This window comes from Rhipicephalus microplus, chromosome 6 (assembly GCF_043290135.1).
Source record: "Rhipicephalus microplus isolate Deutch F79 chromosome 6, USDA_Rmic, whole genome shotgun sequence".
Classification (NCBI taxonomy): Eukaryota; Metazoa; Arthropoda; class Arachnida; order Ixodida; family Ixodidae; genus Rhipicephalus; species Rhipicephalus microplus.
The window spans coordinates 106,352,367-106,370,793 of record NC_134705.1 but is presented as its reverse complement, the minus strand read 5'-3'; the positions used below and the strand labels follow the sequence as shown (position 1 = coordinate 106,370,793).

The 18,427-nt window shown below is 42.1% G+C and overlaps 1 protein-coding gene across 4 annotated transcripts in view; it reads right to left on the bottom strand.

The window, feature by feature from the left end:
• LOC119168046 (uncharacterized) overlaps window positions 1-18,427 on the bottom strand; it is a 231,120-nt gene that overhangs the window by 150,493 nt on the left and 62,200 nt on the right. For all 4 annotated transcript variants that reach the window (XM_075866380.1, XM_075866381.1, XM_075866382.1 and 1 more), the window contains 3 exons: window positions 15,183-15,230; window positions 5,687-5,725; window positions 1,394-1,441 (listed from right to left, as the gene is read on the bottom strand). In XM_075866380.1, coding sequence (XP_075722495.1) covers window positions 1,394-1,441; window positions 5,687-5,725; window positions 15,183-15,230 — 135 coding nt within the window. The remainder of the gene's footprint in view (window positions 1-1,393; window positions 1,442-5,686; window positions 5,726-15,182; window positions 15,231-18,427) is intronic.

The following is an 18,427-nucleotide window of genomic DNA, read 5'->3' as shown; positions in this document are numbered from 1 at the left end:
GAAGCGTTCGCTCACTTCAAACAACTAGTGCATCTTTGACACCAGTTCAGAGCAGTGTTTAAAACTTTTTGATCGTAATTTATAGGAGTTCCAGGGTTGTTTTGTGACCTTTGACAATAAATAGATCGACTGGTGCACACCAAAGACAAAGAACAATCAAAACATTGAACTGAACTCGGAGAACCAGCTCCAAAAGAGGTGGAGACTGTAGCATTGGCCGCAAAGATGATGGCCACCGTTTTCGTGGATTCTATAGGTGTCAACTTTGTCGGCTACATTCAGAAAGATAAAAAGTGACCGGACCCTTCTACACCACACTACTGGGCGAATTAAGCGCCAAATTGCGAAAAAACATTCACACCTAAATAAAAGAGCTGATTTAGTATCATTATAACGTGCCAGCTCACAGCTGAACTATAGCCATGACAAAGTTGAACAAACTGGGCCCCGAAGTGATGCCCAATCCAGCATTTTTTTTTCTGTTCTGGCCCGCAGACTTTTGCAAGCAGAAAAAAAGAAGAGTGCTTTTTTCTGGTTTTTCAATTTCAAAATATCACTCGCCCCATTAAAGTTTCAGTGTAAGGATGAAGTAGCCGCCTCCGGTTCGCCGCCACAGAAGCCTACTTTGCAGTTAAGCAGAAAGCGCATTTTTCTGGCGGGATCAAGAAGTTCGAATATCACATGAGGAAGTGTATAGAGGTAAAGCAGAATTATGTTAAGAAATAAATAGATGTCATTCCAAAGGCTTTCTTTTTCTTTTGAAGGTTGAGTACTTATTGGAGCGCCTTCGTACTTTGGATTCAGTTTATAACCTAGTTGCCCGTCTGCGCAGCCGAAACTACGAGGGTGCAGATTAAGGGTGAAGAAGTGCTGCGCCCATGACCATGCAAAATAAACAAAAGACCAAGAGGTTTTGCAATGTTTTTTTTTGAAGACACACAGATTTCTCATCAGTGTACTGACTGATCTTACTGGGCTGACAGTGTGGAATGAGACAAGGCGCTTCTCCAAACGAGAACTTTTTGACTCACTGATGCAGTACTATGGGTCTTCAATACGCCATCAGTAAAATTTCATCTTGCTCTAAGAGGGCTCAGTTTGCGAGAATTTCAGAATGATGAGTAAAAACAGAAAGCTTAACCGTAGGTCATCGACGACCGTCAACCATGATTGTTTTTAGGATCTACGGTTGTGTTGGTTAGCGTTTTTTTTTGTTCTTGTCTAGTGTAGTTTTAAATATTTCTTAACCTAGGTGAAGTAACGCACAATTGGTAGTAGTCCGACTGACCGCTTTATGTTGTGAGCGTGGTTTGCAAAACTACCAAGGAAACTAGATGAAAAACATTTCTGAACCTCAAATATAACGTAGTTTGTCTTGGGATGAAACACTTACCCCACTTGGACCAGGAATTGGGCTTAATGATTCTGGATGCTGCAAAGACTACAGAATTAAAATGTGGAATTAGTTATGTCTATATGAAGAAAGGCGGGGTTCTACATAACACATTTACAACAATGTTTTAAATTTACAACAAAAATTGTGCACTAACCCGTATTTTACCGAATACAAGTTTTCTGAAAAGGCTCTATGCAATTCTACACAACGTGTCTCAGAAGACGACAGTCTTGAAGTGTTACAGTAGCCTTTAAAAGTTATTACCCCAATGGCTGTATTTTACCTTCGTGATTTCACACATGCCTTGCTGTCACAATATGTCGCACGCTGCAGGTACTACATCTTGGTGAAGAGAAACCATTTCAGTTGAACTGACTGCATAGGTGCATGTGATATCAAAATAGAGAAGCTTTCTATCAACCTCTGCTATGTTTTCTTGGTGTTGAGAAATGCAATTGACTGCTCAATTGCTACCAACTTCTTTACAAACCAGACTACTGGATGCATAATAAATTAATTCCTCTTAACTTCAGAGAAACTATGAAGATGTTGGCATTGAGCTTGGAAGATTATTTTCAGAAAATAGACCACCTGGCTTTCCTCCATTGACCAAAGTAGTGTAGATGTAACCATTGTTTGAAAATTCTGTGGTAAATCTGCGTTGTGCTTACCTATGCACTGCCAGAATAAATGTTGGTGTTGCGTCGCAATAACGGTTAGCTCATCATGACGTCAGCTAAATTCAAAGCACGTAGTCTTCATTTGTGGCACGTAGTCACAATTGTTTCTGCATTACTGAGCACTGAGTTGGGTAAAAAATATGGCTTTGCTCTCAGAGAAAGTTTGCGACAATGCACTTTATTTGTCATTACAAGTACGTTTCTAGCCCCCGATGTGGCACTTTATAAGCTACAATGAAATATAGTATTTTTAAGGTAAATCAATGCAGAAATTTCGTTCTGTCTGTGTTTCTCAATGTCTGCCAAACGATTCAGCCATACGCCGGAAGATAAAGCAGTTGCTTTTTACCCAGCCATCTTGATCTGTAGACATTATCATCCTTATCATCACTTGCACACACTGTCGATTGAGAGGTCAACACTGGGCATATCCTAAGCGCGACAACATAAGCGTACGGTTTTGAGTTTGTTTACTAGAAAACAAATGAGTCGTAATTAAAAAAAACACTAGACTTTTTTATGCTGCGCTGAACTGTTCAACGCATGATAAATAAGAACCCCCCTCTCCCAATGGCTTTGTGTTCCACACAATCTTATTTTTCTCGACATAAGTGGCAGTTTGCATCTGCGTCTGTCGCAGCACTTTTTGATAAAATACTGTTGTCTTTCGATGACATTTGCAGCTAAGCAAGCGAATGTGCGGCAAGTTCATTGTTTTAATATTCTATTAGTAAAAATCGAGGGTTATTGTGTAGCTCTCGCCTACTAATGAAAGCAACTCTTTGTGTAATTTGGTTATTTTATTCTCGTTTACATTTGAAAATACCAGAAAGAAAGAAACCTGCAGGAAACCACGTCATTGTCTTTACTTATGCATAAACTTTCCTCTCGGGTGAGCAATGTGCAATTGACTCCTGCTCCTTTGGCGGCCAGGCATTGAAGATGCTGTGGTGCTTAGCCTAATATTGATAGATGATATCGTGGCCATTGAGCTTGGCTATGCATTTCGATGAAGTGAGCCCGTATGCTTGAATCTGTGGGTCTTCTAATACTCCCACGTGTTCGACATTTTGGACGGCCTCTACTACGCCACTCGCCAATGTCGTAACACTATTTTGGACGTAAATCCACCAAAAATCGTCACTTGACCTGTACCCCACGGAACGACTATTCCGGTGCTTACGCCTTTCTATTTTGATATCTGCTCTACCCTGTAACAATCCATGTGAGAAAACGTTTGTTGAATTTCCACTGAGCATGGTATTGGGAAATATGATTTTAGATGTCACGTGGTCATGATGGTGAGGACCACAGCAGTCAACATATCCATAATGAACCTGTTCATTTGGCTCAACATACAACCATGAACCAATCTCAGACAGAAGAAGCACACGCTGTACACCATAAGCCTGCGCTTATTCTGGCAGCTCTATGCTACATGTTGAGCTAGTACTGATGTTTTTTCGTAGTTGTTACCAGGCGTGAACGTATACCATGACTGCGTTGATGCCATAGCCCCTGCCTATCGGAGTAGGTTTCATTATATTATCACCGTGTCTCCATCGAGTGTCCTCATGTTTAGTGCAGTCAATGAAGAACCATGTCGAAGAAACGAGAGCCACTAGTCCATTTCGCCCGGGTTGATGTATGGTACCATATGCCCGCCTAGCTGAATTGGCCAGAATTTGGCCCATCAACCACACTTCCGCTCATAATAAGGCCACTGTGCGAGACTTCCATGGGTTTGAACAAAATTTTGTATGGCATGAAAGTTCGTCCCATAACCTGGACACGTCTGGTGCGAAGATTGAATTGACTCAACGCTTGCTTCATGAAACGCTAACCACTTTAGACCGTCTGATGTACCCAACATGACAGCTAGGAAGTGCGTTGATACTTCAAGTACACAAGTGCTTAGTGACTTATTACAGCAGTTTTCACAAAAGCCGGTGGTTCCTGTACAGGTTGCACTTCCAGTCTGGTCGAAGTCATCAAGTTTCAAGAAAGGTTTCGAGAACCAGTTTAGTGACAACGCTACGCTCTTGTAATGACAGGACATAGTTACGAGGCGCATCCGATCGCACAATGCCTTTTTGGCTACTCTATTTGGCGAAACTGCTCATGCTTTCATGTTGCCTTGTCCAACTGGCAGATCTTCACCGAATTGAATACGCGCTGAAAAGTGTGTGAAGTACTGCTGCATTTGCCATGAAATCAAGACTGAACACCGGTTTGCAGTTTTCTCTACTTGAACTGCTCCATGACTACATTTCAAAGCTACCAAAAAGGGCCGCCTGCATCTTCCCACGAGGGGAACTCGAGTAAATGCGTTGCATAGTTGTGGGGATATGGCGTGAATGTTGCGTAACTGGGTATAAATTGGGATTATACATACCTAACTGTTATTTCTTCTTTATTATTGATTGTTAATGCATGAAGGAGAAGCGTTGCTTTCAACGACTGGGGGACGCTGATGCTGGGTTGTAGTTGAAGGTGTCATTGCTTCAATCGCATCTACTAGAGTCAAGCAAAGCGTCAAGTCAAGCGAAAGGCAAGTAAAGACGCTTTTGACTGAATTCCGAACGAGCGATTCAGTGCCTACATAACCGGTGTGGCCAGCGAGTGGTTGTGCAAACCAGTTGGTTTTTTATTAGCAGAAGCTGCCTGCATTGGCCTTGTGAGGCGAGAGAAGGGGAGGGAAGCGACAGTTGGCACGGGACGCAAGTGTGTGGACACCGTCACTGACGCCGGATCCATGATTTCATGCGACTAAGAAATGCTCGGCATTTAAAAGAGGTTCCACCGTCCAAGGAATGAGACCCTTGATGCATGACTTTCGGGCCACGCAAAGAGTCACGCTGAAGAACAATTTAATACTGCACGAACGGAACAAAGTCACAAGCATATATAAGACCAAAGCATTTGCAACAGGACATTTGATGTGGGTCAGTATGTGCGCTGCAAAGCCAAGAAACCATAACTGATAGTGTGACAAAGATTGCGCTGACATTTAAAGGCCCGTTGTGATGCTTATAATGACGTTGATGATCGCCAACAACCCTGGGCTTGTGCAGTAGAGAACGCCTCTAAATGCTCTACAGTGCATTTCGCAAGACTGAAGACATCCAACAACTAACAGTGAAACGTGTGAAGGCCTGGTCTTTGCCAAGTCCAGCCTAGATCTGATACCAAAAAGCGCTAATAATGAAGGCAAAATGAAATGCACAACTCAATACAGCTTACAAGATATGATCAATATACCTTGAAAGTAACTGAACAGCCGCTTGACAGCCATTGACACGCGTCACTGGTCTATGCCATGGGTGACTTACGGTAACAGCAAACGATCTCACTACTCCACCCACTCATCACCATTCGCTAGGTGGGTGTGCTGTTATTTTTTGTAAAGCCGATAAATGTGTTTCCTTCTGTTGTTTCATTATTCTTGTCTAAAGTAGATGAACGTACGTTATTCTTCAGGTGGCGTGAGTCATGCACAATAGGTATACGTGTTAAACTCTACTGTGAGCCCAGTTTGCAGCAGACAATATGGGGAATATTGTACAAGACCCGAATAATACCCTACATTGTTTTGGAAGCAAACACTTACCCTACTAGGACCAGGAATTGGGCTTAGTGATGGTGTAGGCTGAAAAGAGTATTCCATGATAGTGAAGAGTAAGCGTTGGCTGTAAGCACAATAAAAGAACTGTGTATATCAATTTAACAACACTATTTAGAAAGTTACAGATATAATTGTCTAGTGAGCCAAATTTTAGCGAAGACAAGATTTTTGGGGAAGTTGTATGTATCTACTTTTGCAATGCGCATCTGAAAACAGCAGAGCCCTCAAGTTTAAGCTATTGAAGCATTACATTAGCCTTTGAAAGTTGGTTAGCACCACTCTGTTGGCATTGCTGCGCTTTAAGTAGAAATCTGTAATGTGTGGAAGGGCTCCCTGAATGGAGCTAGTCTTTAGTTTTTAACTTATGCAACATATGCTGCTGGACTAGTTTTGTGTATGCAGTTATATCCGGGTGATTTCACAAATGAAGTGCTGTTACAAGTTTGTGAACCGAACGTAGTAGTTCTTTATTTTTAGAACTTGCTTTGGTTTGACAAATAGAATAGGTGCATTTGATGTCAAAGTAGAGATTGTTTAGCTCAGACTCCAGTATTTTTTCATGAAACTTTGTGAAGGATTCGACTACTCACGTGCTATCAACTACTTTAATGCCTAGAATAATGCACACAAGGTAAAATACTCAATTTTAACTCTTCTGAAACTAGAAACTCAAAGACAAGTTCACAAACGAGCACCACTTTGCTTTTTCTTGATAAAAGGAGTTCATACAGATGTAAGCATGGTTAGAAACTTCTATTGCAATTCACAGTTACTCTCTTGAAATAAACTGACATATAAACGTCGGCGTGGGGTATTGTTAGTGTTATGATTATTATGAGATCAATAAATATCGCAGCACGTAGGCTGAGAAATTAGCTGCATTGACACAATAACTTCTATTGTTACACAAATAAATATAGCTGAGGTCATGTGATATGGATAGAGAATTCCACAGTGGTTTACCCATATGACAGAGCATTCTGGGTAGATCATTTCACACGTGAGATCTTCTCTAGTGGTGGCTTAGCGGTCACTGTAGTGCACTACTTCACAAAAAAAGTGGAGAGACAGAATGGTGATTGGCGAAATGTGCCTTGCATTGCAATGGAATTCAATGTGTATGCTTAGATTTCCATGCCTTCTAAGTAGACAGTGGCGGTTGAAATTTCTGCAGGCCTCCACTAGGCCACTCTTCATAATCATACCGTTGATTTGCGATGTCAATCCTCTAAAAACTTAGTATTCTCATTTTCTCTCTCGATGTGACTGCTCCGGCCCCTGCGCCTCGGTAAATTTTATTTTCTCTAATTTTTATTCGAGGACTATCCTCCAATGACCAGAAGCGTTATACCATGAGGTTAATTGGCGGGAAACAGCCATATCTTCATTAGAACCAGACGCTTGCTCTTCACACGGCCGGTTCCACCGAACAAAAGTTCTGGCGAAGAGCGAGCTTGCTAACACGTGCGGTCTCACGTATTTCTAAAGGATGGTCATTACGCTTAGAAACGTAACATTGTTGATTAAGATAGTTCTCACTTCTAATTCCAGTGTTGGTATTATAAAAGACATATAAAAATATTAGTTTCAATTTTTTCCACGCAGAGGAAAACCGTTTCAAGTTAGATTTTCTTTTCAGTTTCTTTCCGTCAATACTGTCTGAGGACGAACCCAGCAGCAGCGTTTTGTATCATTTCCAGTTTAGCAATTAAGTAATCAGAAACGTATCACAGACAGTGCGTGGTGTATTGCAAAATTAGCATAACACATGTCAAGCACGCTGTTTTTGTTTGCGGTTTTGCAGCGACCTTTCGGGATGTAGCCGAACGAAAATCAATATCCGTCCATCCTCAACAATAACGTCTTCCTTATAGCAGAACATGAGCCACCTGATCATGACCTAAGATCTTAGTGATTTTATGCAGGTGCGTTTTAGTCAGCCTATTGTTTATCTCCTATTAAGTTGTGATTGCTGTTACTTTTTTTGCAAAGAAAATTGCAGCGGACTCTTTTTTGTTCAAGTTATTTTCATGTGGAACATTTAGTATACCTACATTGTAAATGCAGTTGTAAGATGGCATGATTGTTGTCGCACGCACATGATTGCTTCTATGATGTTTCAGTGGGCGCGTCAGCTGGCTCCCAGCGGACGCTATGAACCCAATCCTGTTTTTCACGCAGGCTCTGCTACTTATCGCTCCACATACGGCCGGCGCGCACGAGGAAACAACATGCTCCGCCACCGATATCAGCTTCAACACTGAAAACTACGAATACGAACGATCACTGATCCTGGACTTCACTGTACCACCACATTCAACTTCGGCGCCACTATCGACAGCTATAAGATGATCATCTCACCGGCTACCTGTCAGTGGGCGCGTCAGCTGGCTCCCGGCGGACGCTATGAAACCGATCCTGTTTTTCACGCAGGCTAGTTCAAAGTATTCTACGGTGAAAACTAGCGATCCGTTCTTTGTCCAGCTGACGTGCCCACACTACCTGAGTGCTTTTATATCATATGCAAAGAATTTGTACTGTCACTGCTATTACTATCTGGCGATGTGGAGCCAAATCCTGGTCCTAGTGACCGGGAACTACTCACAGAAATTATTGCGGGTCAGAAAAGTATGATGAAAAGACTTGACGGCATAGAAATAAAACTGTAGAATGTAAAGGAATCCGTGGCAAAGTGCTTAGAATTTGGAGCAAGAATTGACAAGATGGAGGATAGCATTCAGACATTAGAAAGAAAACTTGTTGATCTTGAAGACCGAAGTAGGCGAAATAATCTCATAATATTCGGTATTGCTGAGAATAAAAATGAGACGCCCGAGTGACTTACGAAAAAAATTGTTGAAGAAATATTTAAGGAAACACTGGGTGTACAGGTTTCCTCACTTGAACGGCTGCACAGAATGGGGCGTAAACAAATAGATAAACCGCGCCCAGTAATCATGAGGTTCTTGGACCACCGTGATAAGCTGAACGTGCTAAAAAATTTTTTAAAACTAAAAGGCAAACAAAATATTACTATCTCGGAAGACTTTACTGCTTCAACAAGGCATGTTAGAAAGCAATTATGGCAAAGTTCCGCTGATGAAAGAGCATCTAAAAGCAAAGTGCAGCTTTTTTATGACAACATCAAGACCAATGGCAATATGTACACGTGGGATGATACTAAGAAGATAATGGTGCGGTTTGGTAAAGATGGTGATAGAACAGGATGGTCTAAATGACGTCATGGGCAGCTAAAACCGTTTAGGTGCTTGAATATTAATGCGCGCAGCATATTGAATAAAATGGATGACTTGGAAAGCATTATAATAGCACCTAAACCTCATGTAATAATTATAACTGAAACCTGGTTGCACAAATACATCACTGACGCTGAAATGGCATTTTCCCACTATAAAATTCACAGATACGACCGGGATTCCCGAGGCGGTGGAGTAGCTATCCTATTCTTGGAATCATTAAACGTCCTAAGACTACAGGATATTCCTGGAATTGAATGTGTAATTATAAAAATATTCCTCGAAGAATTTAATTTATTCATTGGAGGATTCTATCGCCCTCCGAACGCTGACAACACGTTTTTTGATCAAATAAATGAATTTTTGTGTCAATATAGAAATCATGCATGCATTTTGCTACTGGCCGGTGCCTTCAATATGCCTCTGATAAACTGGGCTCAAGATTTCCCGGATCCAATTTGCAGAGCGTCCGAGCCACTTGCTGACCTTGTTTTGTTTCACAATTTAACGCAACTAGTGAAGGAGCCTACTCGAACTCAACGAAACAGCAAGTCAGTCCTGGACCTCTTTCTTGTTAACAGCGGCATTCTGCGTCGCAACCCACAGGTTCAGGTACTTGAGGGCATATCTGACCATAAAATGGTGTCCCTAATTATGAAAATAGATTTTGCGGCAAGACACACGGTCTAAAAAAGGAAGATTCTCGTTTTTTCTCGTGGCAGTGACGTTGACATTTCGGATACTATGGGCAACAGCTTTTCTGAGTTTACTTCTCTTTATGAATCTGCCTAACATTCAGTAGAAAACCTATGGCGCTTTTTTAAAAAGTTAGTGTTCAAGTGCATACAAAACTTCGTTCCATGCAAAGATAAAGTACTGCGAAATTCTAACCCCTGGACAACAAAAGATATTATCCGGTTAGGTCGTAAGCTGAAAAAAGCTAGAAAACAGCACAAACGCTCCTCAAAGAACAGCACAGATAAAATGCTAACACTGCACGTGCAACTCAAAAACGTAATCTCAGAAGCCAAAAACCACTATCAGAAAGTGTCTTTAACAAACTTTCTTCTTTCATCGTCTGGGAAATTGTGGCGTCATATCGCACCAAAAAATAAAACTTCGATCAGTCTTTCCATAAACGATACAAACGTAGTCTACAGTGCAGAAATTGCAGAGGCGTTGAATGACTACTTCAGTTCGGTGTTCAAAAACGATAACGGAATCGCCCCTCCTTTTTCGTCATTAGACGACATAGATTCCTTAGACAACATTAGCGTTTCTGAAGAAGGTGTGTTGTCGTTGGTGCTGAACATTGATACAAAAAATCACCCGGAACTGATGCTATACTCAATGAATTTCTTGTCCGTTATGCGGAATGGTGCTCCAAATATGTAACACCTATATTCTTCAAATCCTTGTCTAGTGGCGAAGTCCCGAGTGAATGGAAATACGCAAAAATCATTCCTATACCTAAATCTGAACACAAGTCACTTGTGTCATCATACAGGCCTATTTCTTTGTTATGTAAATCTGCAAAATTGCTTGAACACATAGTATTTAAACACATCTCCGCCTTCCTTGACAGAAACAACATAATTGACCCCCGCCAACATGGTTTTCGCAAAGGAATATCGACTACCACACAACTATTTGAGACAGTTCACGACCTCGCAAGTGCTCTAGATAGCCATAGTCAAATTGACATTATATTCCTTGATTTCGAAAAAGCATTCGACCGAGTCTCCCATCACAAGTTGCTTATAAATTCAAACCGATCCTGAAAAACGATTTTTTACTAACATGGATTCGAGCATACCTTTACCATAGATACCAAAGTGTCTCTGTACATGGCTCAAGCTCCACCCCCACTTCAGTTCAATCCGGTATACCACAAGGCTCGATCCTTGGCCCGCTTCTGTTTTTAGTATTTATTGATGATATAGTCTGTAACATACCCGTTAAATAAGGGTTTTTGCGGACAACTGCATCCTGTACCACGTCATCAATAACCCCAACGACCAGATCACCCTAAACAAATCCCTGGATAAGATACACTCTTCGTGATAGACTTGGCAGATGAGCATTAACCCAAAAAAGAACGTCGCTATGAGAGTTACCCGCAAAAAAAGTCCCTTTATTTTCACCTATTGCATCAACAATAACTGTATATCTCTAGTTAGCAGCTAAAAATACTTAGGGGTTATAAGTACCTCTGACCTAAAGTGGAACGAGCACATAGAGTACACACAAAGAAAGGCAATGAAGGCACTTGGGTACTTATGCAGAACCATTGGAGAATCTACCAAAGAAATTAGAATGTTGGCGTACAAAATTTACGTGAGACCCATCCTGGAATACGCGTCACTTGTGTGGGAACCCCATACATTGGCAAACATTAAAAAACTGGAACGTGTACAAAGAAAATTCATAAGGTTTGTTTACAACGCTTATAGAAGAAACACATCCCCCTCGACCCTCCTTGAATGTTCGGACTTCGAACCCTTAGAACGCAAGCGCTCCAGTGAAATACTGAAACTGTTTTATCAGATCTATCACAGTAACCTTGGAATCGATAAAACTAAATATATTCTACCGTCGAAATCACGTATAACCCGGTCACACCACAGCAAGAAAGTCCAGGAATTTCCATGCAGAACCACTGCTTTCCAAAAATCATTTTTTCCCCGAGCAGCACGTAGTTGGAATGCCCTGCCCGATGAAGCTGTTTCATCCACAACTGTCGTTTCATTCATGAATGCGATAGCAAATCTGCCAGCTATTTTTGAACTTTTTTTCCTTTCTTTCTTTTCATTTTATTGTCACCGCATTAAATCTCTCCCGTGTGTGTCTTAGTTGTATTACTTTCCTATGTTCAGCGCTAGCTCAATTGTATCACGCTTCATCGATTGTGTCGGTATGTGTTTTTCTCGCCTTTTTTGTCAACAAAACTTGCTCATTCTGAAGCGCTGCATTGACTTGAATGTTTGTAAATCACTGTTTTTGTTCTATAATTCCCCCCGACATTTTTTTCTGTTTTAAGCTTCTGTTGTTTTCTTGCCCTGGAAAATGTCCAATCAAGTGTATCTGTCACCCACTCCTGCCTACGACTTCGCATAGAAGTCAGCAGTATTCACTAAATAAATAAACTAAATAAATAAAAACACAATCATCAGCAAGCAAGTGTATACGTGAAGCAGTGACCCACGGTAATGTCTTTTATACAAACTGAAAAAAATGCCTAAACAACCTAATCACACTTGAGAAACCAAGAAAGACGTGGAAAAGCCAAAGGAACTGAAAAACAACGTATACTCGCGTCTTTCTTTTATGCAAAGCACCGCTGCCTTCACTATTTTGAGAGTTCATTCAATTTCGCTTGTTTTGTGAGCGCTAAATTTCGTACCGAATTCTAGTTATACACGCAATGTACTAAAAAGAAAGAGCTCGCACTTTGTTTCAGGAGATAAGTAAGCAGAAAATACAACAGCGAACTCATCAGCGAAGCCTATTGAGCCGGATGTGCAAATGCGAGACACGTTGGGGCATGTCAAGTCGCTGCTTCGGCACTGTCTACTTCCAGCGTTCTCGGCGATCGTAATCCAAACTAGGCTCTCGATGAACGCATCCTCGTTGAAGCCATGAAGTTTGGTCGCGTATCTCAAGTCGTTCGTAATTTTAGCCGATGCGAACCACTGCCGAAGCATTTGCCGTAACGTTGAATCAGTGGCTGGCTGTTTAGAACACGTGGTTTAAGCTACTGCTGACAAAGCCGTGAAGTGGAAAGGTGATCCGCCATAGCTCGGCGAAGTAATAGCTTTCGAACTGAATTTTTGGCGTTGACATCACGGCACGGTTTTTCGCCCACTTGCGAGTGCATATCTGGTGAGTTTTGCCGTTTTTGCTTCCTTCGAGGTCGAGTGTGAACGCGGGTCAAGATGAGCCTTGTGAGGCTCCTGTGGTAACTTCGAGTCCGTACAGGTAACTGCGAATCCTCGCCTTTCGAACCAGCACATTGCTGGGTGGCGAGGCTACGAATAGTTTTCAATCTATGTTAGCGCAATCAAATATAAATTTCAGATTTTATGTTTATTAGGTACAACAAGGTGCGATGCAACGTGAAAAGCATTACAAAAGTCCTGAAAAAAAAACAGTTTTACATCCTTCCTAAAGTTTATTTCAGAACTACGTCTCAATTAGCAGTAGGTCTGACTTAGGTAACAGTAAGATATTTGCGATCTTGTAATGCCATGGGACGTCTTTTCAATGTGTATTAAACAGACCTTACGCAACACTATAGTGCTACGCAGCAGATCTTATATTAACGCGTTAGCGTTAGAGAGCCTGTGTTGCGGAAATTCCACCATCGGCGTTGGCAAAGTTGGTTGTGAGTGAAAAATTGAGAAAAAAAATTAAACTATAAAAATTTCTGTCCTTTTGGTGATTGAACCCGGGCCGTTGGCGTGGCAACTAGGTGTCCTACCACAAAGCCCCGATGTAACTTTTTTTCTTTAATGCAAGAAATCATCACCGCTAAAGGTGAACTACGAACAACATACTTCGTCAAAAGTCAGGCACACACACACAAGAGTCCAGAAGAAAAAAGCCACTTTAGAACGGATTCAAAAGTCTCAACAACACTGCGCACTTGAGCAGCTGCATCTCGGAAGACGAATCTCGTCGAGCGTCATGCGAATATGCCATGGTGTGTAAAGTCTCTACAACATAAACAGGTCATATAGAGTATTATCAGCGAGGCTCTTTTTGAATAGGAGGAACCTAATACCATAGGCTGCAATTGGAGGTTCTTTGCTGGTTGTTCTTTTTAGAATGTCCCAGAAATGAAATGCATCCCGACAAGAAATGAAACAATGCTCTATCGTCTCAGGTTGGTAGTACAGTCTACGATTCACTGTTCAGGGCTCATATATTGGTTTTTCCTTCAGCCACGTTTTCACTTGCAGAGTGAAAGTCTGCAGCTCAAAGAAAAATGTTTTCGCTGCAAGAGATATGCACTTTCTACGTACACGACAAAATACATCGTGGCCAAACAAAAGCGAATATGGCATTTGATAAACGAATTCAGCGAAAAGATTGTTCACAAGTGAGGTGGTTAACTTTGTTCTATGAATAGTACACAAATAATCTAAACTGAAAACTACAAAAAATGCCATGTAGTGGGAGGATTCTCCTTAACGCATTCTGTTCGACAGATGTCACTGCGAAAACGAGTCTATTTGGCGATTTGTACGCGTATTTGGGATGCCATCATTCTACGTCAAAAAAGGCCAAAATGGTGCCGCCATCGCAGCTAAAAACACACAGGACCTTCCAAACAGCGGAAAACATATCATGCCTTTCCAGAAGCGTTGATTAAGCGAGCAGCAAATTCGAGATAATGTGCTGGCATCTTTGATGCATACTGTGACTATGGCCTCCGAGTTAACAAGTGCGCGGTGTAAATCTTGGGGGCCATGCTACTTCTGCTTTAGATTGAAATTCTGTATGTACCATTCGCGCACTCGCGCTGGTACAATCTTCTAGGTCCTTTTGATTCACCTGCAACACACGAACGTGTTTGCGAGGTGCTGCACCTTGAAATTCATTTCAGTGGTGCAGCATGGACGATCTCTGAACCCTGCATTCATTGAAAATGTGCAGAAGAGGTGCAGCACTGGTTCACAATTTTCCTGCACTTCTTACACTCATGGTGCCGGCTTGGTGCAGCCGCGCGTGCAGCTGAGCAGACAACGCGGCCCTTTGGCGTAGGCGCCATACCCGCCTCTACTAACGCGGTGTGTTTTGCCGAGATGTTTCCGTCTCATAAACTGTCCGCATGTGTAGTTCGCCATGGGTCATTGTTAGTTTAACGGTGTAAATTAAACGAACAGAAATAAGGCCTGCACCTTTTCGGCCTATAGTCATTTGTTTTGGGTGTCGCAATGTGCCTGGACCGCTGAACTCGCGCTACACAATTTCTGAACTTCATGTGCAGAGCCACGAACCGCTTCTGATTGGTGCAAATGAATCAAACATACCTAGTGTGTGTTTGTGTGTGTGTGTTTGTGTGTGTGTGTGTGTGTGTGTGTGTGTGTGACAAAACCGATTAATAAGTATGCAATTAGTGGTTGAAGGGTGCAGAGGGGCAAGATTTCGCTATCACCTTAAAATATAAAGGTGAAGCTAAAAGGTCGACCAATTTTTTTGAATTAGAATAAAACACTTGCCGATGATCCACCATGACCGACGCTCTCCTGATGTTGGTGTCTGGGAGGCTGAAAGGAGAACAGCAGGATCAAAAATTGATTAGGACAGGCGGATATTGTGAGGTAAATGTTTGTTCCAAGAAATACTATCAGAGCAAATGAGTACTTCTGGAACTCCCAATGTTGTACAAAAGCAATGTTGAATAACTAGTAATATGCATCTGAGTAATAAAATACTGTAAAAAGAGCCCGGTCTCCACGCAACGCGCCGCACCTTCAAAACGAAAGCTGGAAGAGCAACATTAAAGAGCCCCTTTAAAAACTTCTTGAGTAACTGCTACAAGCACACTTGCTGGGTACCCACTACGGCAATAATAATGATAATTTCTGGGTAGTTGGTGGGCATTCACTATGCTACACTTTGTTATTCTTCGGAGAGGTGTGGTATACGCTAGACCTAGCTAGGAATTTTGTGCCAATCGTTCATGCAGTGGCTGATCACGATGAGGAATATTGCCTGAAGTGGGTATGCGCCACAGCTCATAGTTGATCAAAAAGAACCTTTAGTAAAAGTTCGGAGCTCTGCACAAGCCATCCGTTACGCTACTCGCATTGCGTGACATCTGGTTGTCCCTTTCCTAGTCTAAAACGCTTTGAAGTCGAGAATCGGACGAAATATCGTCTGCTCAGGAAGTAATGATATTGTAGACGCAAAAAGACAGGACGCTGACCAAAAGACCAAAAGGGCGTCAAAAATGTAATAAGAGACGTTTCGGCTTCCACACGAAAGCCTTTTTCACTAAGCTGAAGCACCGAATCTTCCAGCATAAATCTAAAAAATATTCGCTTGACGCGTCTTGCATACGTCAGAGGTAGATTGCCGGCGTTGCGGTTAAGCGTGTTGTTCGTTGTCAGCATAATTAAAGATTCCGGATAGTGCCGCTTTGGATCGTTCTTATTTCGGTCAATAACGGAAGCATGGTCCCAGTCGAAGTAGTGGTGCATTATTTACGAGTGCTTTGCGAGAGCACTGGAAGTGGCTTTTTTTATTTTTCACGTAACTCATGTGCTCTTCAGACGTCGCTCGAAACGTTTTATAACTAATATTGACGCGACTTCTTCCGTGACATCAAGCCTGCCTAAGACATATTTGCGTACTATTCCCAAACCTCAGCTTGGCTCTGTGGTAGAATAGTGGGCTGGCATGTTAAAGACCCGTGCACGAATGCCATACTGCCCTTGATATTTATTTAAATAATAAGTTGTTTTTTCTTTCATTTCGTGTTTTGATGGTACCGGACACCACCGGTGGCGCACAACCATGGTGCTGTGCGTGACCCGTGTTGTGATGTCATAACAGCTTTCGCTGTAATATTTAACATATCAGTATGTAGAATGCGAACTTTTCTACAGATGTTGACAAATTTTCACAGTGTGCTTTTGATGATATTTTTGAAATTCGTGTAAATTTTCTGCCAAGAGCACTGGGCTTGTGCTGTAGTTTCACTGAGTTATTTACTTCTGCATTTTGCACTGCACGCATTCATTGGCCTCTCTGTCTTCTTTATAATGAGGCAAAAACAACGTGCTATTCATCTTGTTTGGTCACCTACAGTTTGTTTTGCCTACTTCTAGGCGCGTGTTTTGCGTACGCTGATTATTATGTGTTTATTGATCTGTGTTTATCTTGACACGTGCACTCAATCAGAGAAGTAGTTCATTCCATTATGGTGCGTTTGCATGGCGCTGCGATAGTGGGCTTATTACCCGAAAAACACGTTATCTTAATGTTGAAGGAACAACGTTTCTACACCGAAAGTGAGATTTGCTTTGTGTTTGAGAAGTTCGAATCTTCTACAACAGGGAGTACTTCTTCGCGGGTTGTCTTGCATTATCATTGAGAATATTTAAGGTTCATGAAAGTAAATCAGACACCGGAAGTTGTTCGATAGCTGCTTCTGCTTCCCTATGCCTACTAAGAAAACAAACTGAGTGGCTCTGTTCCACGCTGTCATTTATGAAATATTAGATAATTTTTGGGGAAAATATGCATCTTTTCAGAAAGTAACAGTAGTTTATAGTTTTATGACAGCTGAGTTTCTAGAACTTACGAACGTAGCAATATAACCTTTCGAAATTGAAGGCATTTTATTGCAGTACTGCTGGCGGATAGGGTTTACCTCTAAGAACGCAGAAAAGTAGGCCGTACCTATTTCTAAGTGGTATTTTTGGTGTTCTCATGTATCTTCTCATGGTTGACAACGCGAAATATTAGACAACGTAAACACTGCATACTCGAAGGCTAGCTTTTCATAACTCGAGACAAGTGCAACTTGTCTGCCTATATTCTCGTGAGGGACGTATGCGCCGCAAATATGCAAAAGATAGCGGAGTTCAGGAAACTTCAATGTGCCGATTAGTGAACACTCCTTCGAACGCGGCGTGTTCCCAGAGGCAACAGTTGGACTCGCGCACTTTTTTTTTTCGAATTTTCAACACCAAGGTAGAACTCAAATAATAAACACAGCTGTCCGAAACAGTGGCTTCAACAAAACTTCGTAGTGCAAGGATTTTTCATTACATACATGTGCACCACTGAGAACGCACAGAAAGACCAAATTCAAATGGACTTCATATATTCAAGGTTAGCAAAGGAATTGACTCTAAATATTCGACAGATGTCTGTCTGGTTGGGAATATAAACTGGTAAATAATTTAAAGTCCAACTAAAAAGTACGAGAAATGTGTAAACCCGACGTTTCAGAACCAACTTGGTTCCATTCTTAAGGGGGCACTTGGGCTACGTTGCAGCGGCGTCTTCAAGACACTCGTAGGGTGGGTAATGAGTGCCGTACCCCCCCCCCCCCCCCCCTTTTCCGTTTTGCCGCGGAGCATCGGTCGTGTCCACACTGCGGGAGAAGGGTTCTGAAAGAGCGGTTGATGTTTTGGGCCCTTCGCTGCATATGCCACGATTTGAGTAGTAACCTTCTCCTCCATTTAGTCTCGCTGTCAACTATGGTCGTTGCGTCGAAATTTATCCCGTAGTCAAAAGTCTCAGAATGCTCGGCGATGGCGCTGTGCTCTTTGTAGGGCTTTGGGATGTCATTGGCGTGTTGTTTGAGTCGTTCCGGTAGGTCGTTGCCACGCCGATCTACGAAGAAGGGCGCTCGGCACACGGGATTTTGTAAACGACAACGAGGGTCCTTTCGGGCGGAAGAGGAGGCGGCCCAGCGTACTTAAGGCACGTGCACAAAGCGAACCCCTTC